We start from the raw sequence: 11,609 nt of genomic DNA, 5'->3' as shown, positions 1-11,609 counted from the left end.
AATTTAGGAAATGCCTGTAGGTGACGCTTTTATAGCTAAACACATCAGTCAAAACATGTTTATAAATTAAAGCATCTTTCTAAACAATACTTGTATACTATTTAGTTTGTGTTTATATAGTTTGTGTTCAACTACACTACCTGACAAAAGTCTTGTCATCGATCCCAGTTGTGGGAGCAACAAATAATAACTTGACTTCTGGTTGATCATTTGGAAAAGTGGCAGAAGGTAGATTTTTCCAATGAATCATCTGTTGAACTACATCCCAATTATCACAAATACTGCAGTAGACCTATTGAAACTGGTGCTCCGGGATTGGCCAACCCAGTCACCAGAAATGAACATTATTGAGGGTAAGATGGAGGAGGCATTAAAGATGTATCCAAAGAATCTTGATGAACTCTGGTAGTCCTGCAAGAACGCTTTCTTTGTCATTCCAAATGACTTTATTAATAAGTTATTAAAGTCATTGCAGATTAGTATGGATGCAGTCCTCCAAGCTCATGATTGAGTCATACACAATATTAATTCTTTTCCCACTGTGACTGCAGCATGACTTTATTTCCTATACTGTACATTATTTCTGTTAAGTGACCAGACTTTTGTCTGAGCAAAGTCAGACCTTACTGTCCTAATTAAATCATTAAAAATCAAGGCATGTTCATATTTAATTTTGGTATAATAAGTGTAATCTACAGGCATTTGCCTTTCATATAAGCTACTTCTGATACAAAATGGTCAACAAGAAGTCAAGTTATTTGTTGTTCCTAAAACTTGGACATTTGTCAGGCAGAGTATAATATCTTAAATATGAAGTTTTTCTGAATTCCTGTTTGGTTTTGGGTTCACAGTCTGTTCAATTGGTTCTATTTTTTATTACCAAGAGCTTTGCACAAAGGCTGAGGTAAGTGTTAAAAATATGTCAAGCAGCTTACACGGCCAGAAATGTTTCAGGATTGTAATTCTAAAATAAAATAAATAGCAAATTGCTTCTGAGTTACAAAGAACATGACCAATTGCATTTATTTAATTTTGCTAGGAAATGTTCTATGTCTAGATCCCTAGAATACAGAATTTTATTTAAAAATGGCTTTGTATAGTCCCTCTAGGTTCCTTTCAGACTTTCTAGAACATGTGGAGGTTTGTAAGTGCGAGTGTGTCAAACCCCTCCATGTCACTTCTCAGATGAAACCACACAAAGATGAGCAACAATGGCAAACAGTATAATTAGATACCTTTTATTAGACTGACTTGTTTTTATTTTATAGAATACATTGCAAAATTACAAACCACAAAATTCACACAAACATGCAATGAAGTGAAAATGACAACAAGACTAAGAGAGAAATCAAATTACATACAAATATGTCCTAATTATTTATTGTTAAACATTTCCTTTTATGACATAGATCACACTGTTTTACATAGATTTGTTTTGTTTTTGTTCATATGTAAATTGATTTTCTTTTCGGCTTAGTCCCTTTTTTAATCCGGGGTTGCCCCAGCGGAATGAACCGCCAACTTGTCCAGCACGTTTTTTACGCAGCGGACACCCTTACACCCACTACCCATCTATGGGAAACACACACACACTCATTCACACTCATACACTAAGGATAACTTGAGCCTACCCAATTCACCTGTACTGCATGTCTGTGGACTGTAGGGGAAAACCGGAGCACCCGGAGGAAACCCACGCAAACGCAGAGAGAACATGCAAACTCCACACCGAAACGCCACCTGACCCAGACGAGGCTCGAACCAGCGACCTTCTTTCCGTGAGGTGAAAGCACTACCTACTGCGCCACCTCATATATAAATCAAAATAGGTAATGAATTTTTTAGATTTAAAATATGTATTGACCTTATTCTGCCATGTGGAAGGGCGATCGTTTTTGCAATTGATCAGCCATTCAACAGTCAACTTGGGATTTAAATCGGTAGAGGAAGTAGTTCCTCAAACATAAAGAGTTTTTATGACCCTATACAGAATTGATAGATTGTATGGCTTGTTTCATATGCAAACAAGTATCTGCATCTGAAAAGGTGTGTGTGTGTGTGTGTGTGTGTGTGTTATATAGAGAGCTGAGTCTTAGAGTTTTATTTATTTGATAGTTTATTTCACATTTCTTGTTTGTAAAGGCTACACAAATAAAAAGTAAACATGATTTATTGTACTGTTTTTACTTAAGTTTTAAAAATGTATAAGAGCCTGGATTTATTATAGACTTTGCAAATTCCGTTTGCAGACATTTGTGGGTACAGACATCCATTATGTGCAGTCTTGCCAGTTTTTTCCTGGCTAATATTGTCCATATCGATATCGGAATTATATCGTATCAACCGAAATTAAGAAATATTTCGTGATATGATTTTTTGCCATAATGTCCAGCCCTATCAAAATGTATGCGCATCTTAGCGTTTACGTCAATCGTTGTTTATGCGTACATCCAAAATGTGCATAAAAATAGAAGGATGGAAAAAAGCTATTGTCTTCAATAAAGTCTTCTCTCAGTAAAAACTTTGGTCAGCATATTTATTTTATGTATTAGAGCCATACAAAGAGTAATACATTGGCGAGCCACCCAAGGACGTTTAAGCAAATACATCAAAATCTAACAGAATCAATATCACTATCACACTTGTAGCACTGGATATATACAAATGTTTTAATAAATTTTAAGAAACACATTAGCATAAAAAAATTATCTATGATTTATCTTTTCAAATACCATTTAAAATTGAATAAAAAATTAGGCACCTACTAGTTTTAAATGCATCGGATAAGTCATTATTATATGCATTTCTTTATTTGCAAGTAATTAGATGTTCTTGGTCGCCGCAAGAACAAAAACGGCCTCAAAGTCAGACACAGAATTGTTTTGGTCTTCTGCAGGTAGTACATTAAACTCTTGGATAGAGAAGCCAAAACCTTTCAGTGCTTCCTCGATATCATTCTGTTTGAGGCTAAGACAAGAAAAGAGCTGTTCATCCACCTTGTAGAAGGTTTCACTCAGAACACCCACCATGACGAATAGTCCACCGGGACACAGGAGCTTGGTCAACCCATGTAAAGCCTGGCGGTATATCTGCATGTCTTTACAGGCTGCTTCCAAGCACAGAGATGTAATGACACAGTCAGCTGGTTCCAGTGTCAGCGGATCAAACGGATTCTCCAGGCGGACGTCACATTTTAAAACCTTTTTGATTCTTTGCTTCAGCGTAGCCTCTAAATCGGACGGTCTGTCATAATTCAAAGATTGAAACAACATTAATAAACTACAACAAAATAGGCACATACCAATATGATGCATTTAATTTCCCGTGAAATTAAACTTTTTAGATGTTACACAGTTAACAATTTTTGTAAATTACACAGTATTTAACTGTAATCTGAACTGTGTTTTACTGTAGGACAGCTATGCAGTATGTTACTGTATTTTAAAGTTACATTGTTAAAATCACTGTATTTTTATCTGAAGGGTATTTTGACCTCGCTGTTACCGATTTTTGTAAATTACACAGTATTTAACTGTAATATAAACTGTGTTTTACTGTAGGACAGCTATGCAGTATGTTACTGTATTTTAAAGTTACATTGTTAAAATCACTGTATTTTTATCTGAAGGGTATTTTGACCACACTGTTACCGATTTTAGTAAATTACACAGTATTTAACTGTAATATAAACTGTGTTTTACTTTAGGGCAGCTATGCAGTATGTTACTGTATTTTAAAGTTACATTGTTAAAATCACTGTATTTTTATCTGAAGGGTATTTTGACCTCACTGTTACCGATTTTTGTAAATTACACAGTATTCAACTGTAATCTGAACTGTGTTTTACTGTAGGACAGCTATGCAGTATGTTACTGTATTTTAAAGTTACATTGTTAAAATCACTGTATTTTTATCTGAAGGGTATTTTGACCACGCTGTTACCGATTTTTGTAAATTACACAGTATTTAACTGTAATATAAACTGTGTTTTACTGTAGGACAGCTATGCAGTATGTTACTGTATTTTAAAGTTACATTGTTAAAATCACTGTATTTTTATCTGAAGGGTATTTTGACCTCGCTGTTACCGATTTTTGTAAATTACACAGTATTTAACTGTAATATAAAATGTGTTTTACTGTAGGACAGCTATGCAGTATGTTACTGTATTTTAAAGTTACATTGTTAAAATCACTGTATTTTTATCTGAAGGGTATTTTGACCACGCTGTTACCGATTTTTGTAAATTACACAGTATTTAACTGTAATCTGAACTGTGTTTTACTGTAGGACAGCTATGCAGTATGTTACTGTATTTTAAAGTTACATTGTTAAAATCACTGTATTTTTATCTGAAGGGTATTTTGACCACGCTGTTACCGATTTTTGTAAATTACACAGTATTTAACTGTAATATAAACTGTGTTTTACTGTAGGACAGCTATGCAGTATGTTACTGTATTTTAAAGTTACATTGTTAAAATCATTGTATTTTTATCTGAAAGGTATTTTGACCTTGCTGTTACCGATTTTTGTAAATTACACAGTATTTAACTGTAATATAAAATGTGTTTTACTGTAGGACAGCTATGCAGTATGTTACTGTATTTTAAAGTTACATTGTTAAAATCACTGTATTTTTATCTGAAGGGTATTTTGACCACGCTGTTACCGATTTTTGTAAATTACACAGTATTTAACTGTAATATAAACTGTGTTTTACTGTAGGACAGCTATGCAGTATGTTACTGTATTTTAAAGTTACATTGTTAAAATCACTGTATTTTTATCTGAAGGGTATTTTGACCTCGCTGTTACCGATTTTTGTAAATTACACAGTATTTAACTGTAATATAAAATGTGTTTTACTGTAGGACAGCTATGCAGTATGTTACTGTATTTTAAAGTTACATTGTTAAAATCACTGTATTTTTATCTGAAGGGTATTTTGACCACGCTGTTACCGATTTTTGTAAATTACACAGTATTTAACTGTAATATAAACTGTGTTTTACTTTAGGGCAGCTATGCAGTATGTTACTGTACTTTAAAGTTACATTGTTAAAATCACTGTATTTTCATCTGAAGGGTATTTTGACCACGCTGTTACCGATTTTTGTAAATTACACAGTATTCAACTGTAATCTGAACTGTGTTTTACTGTAGGACAGCTATGCAGTATGTTACTGTATTTTAAAGTTACATTGTTAAAATCACTGTATTTTTATCTGAAGGGTATTTTGACCACGCTGTTACCGATTTTTGTAAATTACACAGTATTTAACTGTAATCTGAACTGTGTTTTACTGTAGGACAGCTATGCAGTATGTTACTGTATTTTAAAGTTACATTGTTAAAATCACTGTATTTTTATCTGAAGGGTATTTTGACCACGCTGTTACCGATTTTTGTAAATTACACAGTATTTAACTGTAATATAAACTGTGTTTTACTGTAGGACAGCTATGCAGTATGTTACTGTATTTTAAAGTTACATTGTTAAAATCACTGTATTTTTATCTGAAGGGTATTTTGACCTTGCTGTTACCGATTTTTGTAAATTACACAGTATTTAACTGTAATATAAAATGTGTTTTACTGTAGGACAGCTATGCAGTATGTTACTGTATTTTAAAGTTACATTGTTAAAATCACTGTATTTTTATCTGAAGGGTATTTTGACCACGCTGTTACCGATTTTTGTAAATTACACAGTATTTAACTGTAATATAAACTGTGTTTTACTGTAGGACAGCTATGCAGTATGTTACTGTATTTTAAAGTTACATTGTTAAAATCACTGTATTTTTATCTGAAGGGTATTTTGACCTCGCTGTTACCGATTTTTGTAAATTACACAGTATTTAACTGTAATATAAAATGTGTTTTACTGTAGGACAGCTATGCAGTATGTTACTGTATTTTAAAGTTACATTGTTAAAATCACTGTATTTTTATCTGAAGGGTATTTTGACCACGCTGTTACCGATTTTTGTAAATTACACAGTATTTAACTGTAATATAAACTGTGTTTTACTTTAGGGCAGCTATGCAGTATGTTACTGTACTTTAAAGTTACATTGTTAAAATCACTGTATTTTCATCTGAAGGGTATTTTGACCACGCTGTTACCGATTTTTGTAAATTACACAGTATTCAACTGTAATCTGAACTGTGTTTTACTGTAGGACAGCTATGCAGTATGTTACTGTATTTTAAAGTTACATTGTTAAAATCACTGTATTTTTATCTGAAGGGTATTTTGACCACGTTGTTACCGATTTTTGTAAATTACACAGTATTTAACTGTAATATAAACTGTGTTTTACTTTAGGGCAGCTATGCAGTATGTTACTGTATTTTAAAGTTCCATTGTTAAAATCACTGTATTTTTATCTGAAGGGTATTTTGACCACGCTGTTACCGATTTTTGTAAATTACACAGTATTCAACTGTAATCTGAACTGTGTTTTACTTTAGGACAGCTATGCAGTATGTTACTGTATTTTAAAGTTACATTGTTAAAACCACTGTATTTTTATCTGAAGGGTATTTTGACCTCGCTGTTACCAATTTTTGTAAGTTACACAGTATTTAACTGTAATATAAACTGTGTTTTACTGTAGGACAGCTATGCAGTATGTTACTGTATTTTAAAGTTACATTGTTAAAATCACTGTATTTTTATCTGAAGGGTATTTTGACCTCGCTGTTACCGATTTTTGTAAATTACACAGTATTTAACTGTAATATAAACTGTGTTTTACTGTAGGACAGCTATGCAGTATGTTACTGTATTTTAAAGTTACATTGTTAAAATCACTGTATTTTTATCTGAAGGGTATTTTGACCTCGCTGTATTGTACTGTAGCACAGCTATGCAGTATGTTACTGTATTTTAAAGTTGCATTGTTCAAATTACCGTATATTTTACAGTAAAAATATACAATACTGTAAAAACATAGAGCTAGATAAATTGTGCTGTAAATGTAAATACAGTATTTTTGCTGTAATACATTTACAGTCAGTTACTAACAAACTGTTGTCAGTAAGTTACTGTAGATTCTATAGGAAATCAACAACCAATGACTGTAAAAAATATGGACGACGCGACAGCCCTTTTTCCCATTGAACGCCTTGAGGGCAAAACGCCTGCTTGACGGGCACAAACTGTCGCAAAAGACTGCTGAAATTGGAGCCTTGACATGCGCAGAAGGACTGTCTGATGGAGCCAGAGGAGGAGCCGCGAAAATGAGCGGAGTCGAGCTTCCAACCAAACGCTTTATGTAAAATCAACCACGCCCCCCAAACTTCTCAGCATGCGTTTGCTGTCATATCAACACAGATGGATGTAATAACGTTAACAAATATGAGGGTTTTATATATTCAATCGCGCCAGCTCCGGGCCGCAGCGCATAACCTACTCGCGGCGTCGCGGGCTGATTCCGGCTCGCATGCGGCAGCGCCGGCTCGCTCGGCCGCCGCATCTGGCTCGATTGACTCAGGCTGGAATTGGGCAGTGAGTCCAGGCATCCGGAGTAGGTCCAGCAAAGGTAGTCAGTCTGAGCTCTAAGGGATAAGTCTCCGGCAGGCGAGAATCTAGCCGGAACTGTGTTTTGCTATCTGGGTGGTTAGGCGTGTATCAGCAAACTAATAAAGCCCGAAAAAAGCCCTGAACTTAGCGAATAAACAGTGTTCCACCAGGATCATGTATGTCAGAAACTGTAGTTTACAGCTGAACTCATTTTGTCATGGTAAAATAACACAGAAATCGAATAATAACACTCCAGTCTCCAGCCGAAGCTCAGACAGTCTGCTTTGAGAAACTGTCAATCACAGCTGTCAATCACGATGACACGCCGAGCATTAAATTACTGCTAAAAACAAACTGTTTACAAAAATGAAGATCTGCACCTATTTCAGCACAATAACCAGTGCCTTAATCGACCAGAACCATCTTTTGGGACATTTTATTGCAAGTGTAATAATTTTTTTATTTGGGCTCAAGTCTCCTTCATTAACACGGAGGAGGCGGGCTTTATGACTTGTACTGCAGCCAGCCCCCAGGGGGCGATCTAACGGCCGAGACCTTCACTCAAACGCAGGCTTGCGGCACACTTGTCAACAACAGTGTAGTATCAGTATTTTTAGGATACCCACAAGCCAGTGAGCTCAAAAACAGTGACAAAAGTTCGCATTTAGAAAATAAAACGTATATAAACATGTAACGCTTGTAGTTTGTCACTTCTGCCCAAATGGATCAACGGTTTTATTCACGTCACCTCATATTACATTTTCTCATCACATCATAACCAATCAAATTCTCTCTAGTTTCAGACAGGCCCCAAGGTGCTTCTCATTTGCTTTTCATTTGATGCATTTGAGCTCAAACACTCTTACAGGCAGAGCTGTGATAAAACAAAACTAAACACTATTGGCTGTTTCCTAAAAAGGGGTTAAGCTACTCTATGTCCCACCCTCTCATCTAGTTTCCATTGAGGTTACGTCTCACTTCGAATAAAACTGCATATTTCAAAGCACAGAGGACCTTTGAAAAAACGATGGTTTGCTTCATCCCAAACATGAATCAATCAAGCTGTTGGGTGAAAATTTTTAAACCAATTAAAGAGCTTGACACATTTGACCCAATTTTGGGTGTATTTTACATTGTATTTTAAGATCTTCTTGCTATTCATAAGTGAGTGTTTCTTCCGCTTTACTTACACTGTTAGATATTTATTGCTATAACTTACTGGCAGCACTGTTGCCACAAAGTTACTGCAACTGTCCCTTTACAGTAACTTAACTATAAATGTGTTTTACAGTAGTATTTCATGCAGTTTATTTTACAATAAAATAGCCCTTCTGCATCTTTTTTAGAGTAAAATGCCCTTTACCGCATTCTAATTTTACAGTATGAAAACTTTTATACTTTTTTTTTACTATAATTAATTTATGTTTTACACTAGCAGTTTAAAATCTTTTTATTTTTAGCATTTTTTAAACTGTTGAATTTAATACATTAAAACAAGTGACTATGTACAACAGTATTTTTATTCTCATACTTTTTTCCACAGATTATTACTTACATATTGTTGAAAATGCATGTAAATGTATATATTTTTGTATGTATATGTATGTTTGTATTTGTATGTAATTGTTTATATGTGTGTATTTTTGTGGTTTCCTTTTCTTTACATTTAATGTAGTACTTTTTGAGAAATATGTTGTATAATATAATACTTGTCATGATTGTTATCTCTTCCATTACTGAGTTAATAATGACTGTTGAGTTGACTTTGTGCTCGATATATCAGTTTCTGTATTATTTAGTTATTCAATTGAGTCATGATGTGACCATAGTGTCGAAATGAACTTCCAGACGCATATGAACTTTGTTACCCTGTTAAAGGCAATTATTGTAGGTCCTGTTTTATTGAATAGCCATGTTAAAGGCTCATGCAGGGGTCATTAATCTCGGTCCTGGAGGGCCGGTGTCCCTGCAGGGTTTAGCTCCAACTTGCCTCAACACCCTGCCTGGTAACACCTTGATTAGCTTGTTCAGGTGTGTTTGATTAGGCTTGGGGCTAAAATCTGCAGGACACCGGCCCTCCAGGAACAAGTTTGGTGACCCCTGGGCTATTGCATTAACTAAAAAAGCACCCTGAAGCATTCATTGTTATTATATCCATTTAAATGGTTTACAAAAGTCATTTTCATTCATTAATCTGATTTAAATACATTTTGTGATGCATCATTTTATTGTCTCATTTTTGTCTTCAATTACAGTAGCAGTACTTGATTACTTTCATTACAGTTATACCAGAAATTCCTATGCAGTATGTTACTGTACACGTTTATAAAATGCAGTTAATTGGTATTTTCCTGGCCGTTTTAGCAGTAAATAACTAGTAATATAGTAAATAAAAATTGCAGCAAAGTTTTTAGTGTTACAAATAAAACATATATATGATTGCAAACTCAATCAAACTTACCTTTTCCCCTCCGTTTTACTAACGTGCTGGAGGATGGGACTCCAATCTAGACACCCTTCTTGGTTTTTTAGCCATTTATCAATTTCTCTACGATTGTTGTCAGAGAAATCAGACAGAAGAATCTCGTCATAGTGTGTGCAGGCGCTAATGACGCAGTGGATTGATGGTCCGCTGCCCACGTCTATCAACCTTTGCCCTCTATGTTTCCCTTAACAAACAAAATCTGTATCAGACCTATTTAGCGAAAACAAAACTTTTACACAATGCGCAGTTAGAATGTTTGGGAATGCTTACCAGTTGAAAATAATCTACTGAAGACCCCTAAAACAAAAGTAAGGAAATCCTTTTCGTCGGAGTGTCCTCGAGGGCTGGAGTAGAAATTCCTGACATAAGCACGCGGGTCAAAATGTGCCTGATAGAATTCTCCTTCTGTGAAGTTTGTGCATTCACTCATGATTACACAGGCTCTGAAGGCTTTAAGACAGCTACTCTCCTTGGGAAACGAGGCTTCCAACTTCTTATCGCCTGACTGAGATTGAAACTGAAACCAAGCTGCTTATTAGTCAGTCATTTCATGCAAATTGACATTTATTTAATTTGAAAGAGTTTCTAAATCGACGCATTCCCATCACAAGCTGACTTAGCTGAGTAACTGAGATACACGAAGTGCTTTCACCGAACCCTACCCCTCACACTGACGTCACTAGCTTTTTTTTGAGTTCATTGTCTGACATTGCATGTCTGAGATTTGCAGTCTCAGTTTGCAAATCCGTCATTTATTTAACAACATATGTTTTTTAATTAATTACTTCGTTCTGAATTTAGTCATTATTTACATTTCATTTCATTATCAAAAAATTAAGAAAGCCAACATGACTATGACTTTAATGTATGTACTTTAGTTGATTCTTGAAAGTCTTATACCCTCAAGTTTATATATAATGTTCTATATTTATTTATTCTTCTTTGTTTCTCTCTCTTGTATATTTTGTCATTGACTGTAAGTTTTATTCTGTATTGTTAACATACAGTTAAAGTCAGAATTAGTAGCCCCGCTGATAAATTAGACTGCTTTTATATTTTTTCCCCAATTTCTGTTTAACGGAGAGATTTCTTCAAGACATTTCTAAACATAATAGTTTTAGTAACTCATTTCTTATAACTGATTTATTTAATCTTTGTCATGATGACAGTGAATAATATTTGACTAGATATTGTTCAAGACACTTCTATACAGCTTAAAGTGACATTCAAAGGCTTAAATAGGTTAACTAGGTTAGGGTAATTAGGAAAGTTATTGTATAAGGGTGGTTTGTTCTGTAGATTATCAAGAAAAAATATAGCTTAAAGGGGCTAATAATTTTGTCCCTAAAATGGTGTTTAAAACCCCATTCGAACCTTGGCTCAGTTGGTGTTTCTGTGTGGAGTTTGCATGTTCTCCCTGCGTTCGCGTAGGTTTACTCTGGGTGCTCCGGTTTCCCCCACAGTCCAAAGACATGCGGTACAGGTGAATTGAGTAAGCTAAATTGTCCGTGGTGTATGAGTGTGTGTGGATGTTTCCCAGAGATGGGTTGCGGCTGGAAGGGCATCCGCTGCGTAAAAACTTGCTGGATA

General features: G+C 34.8%; 1 protein-coding gene across 1 annotated transcript; it reads right to left on the bottom strand.

Moving 5' to 3' along the window:
- Window positions 1–1,224: 1,224 nt before the first annotated feature.
- zgc:64002 lies at window positions 1,225–10,635 on the bottom strand. The gene is given in 3 exon segments (NM_001111246.2): window positions 1,225–3,243; window positions 9,996–10,203; window positions 10,290–10,635. Coding segments are annotated over 3 exon segments (789 nt in total). The 5' UTR covers window positions 10,450–10,635; the 3' UTR covers window positions 1,225–2,822.
- Between the last annotated feature and the right edge of the window lie 974 nt (window positions 10,636–11,609).

The sequence above is a fragment of the Danio rerio genome, chromosome 11, assembly GCF_049306965.1.
Source record: "Danio rerio strain Tuebingen ecotype United States chromosome 11, GRCz12tu, whole genome shotgun sequence".
Lineage (NCBI taxonomy): Eukaryota > Metazoa > Chordata > Actinopteri > Cypriniformes > Danionidae > Danio > Danio rerio.
The sequence above is the reverse complement of the archived record's forward strand: the minus strand, read 5'-3'. Positions and strand labels throughout refer to the sequence as shown.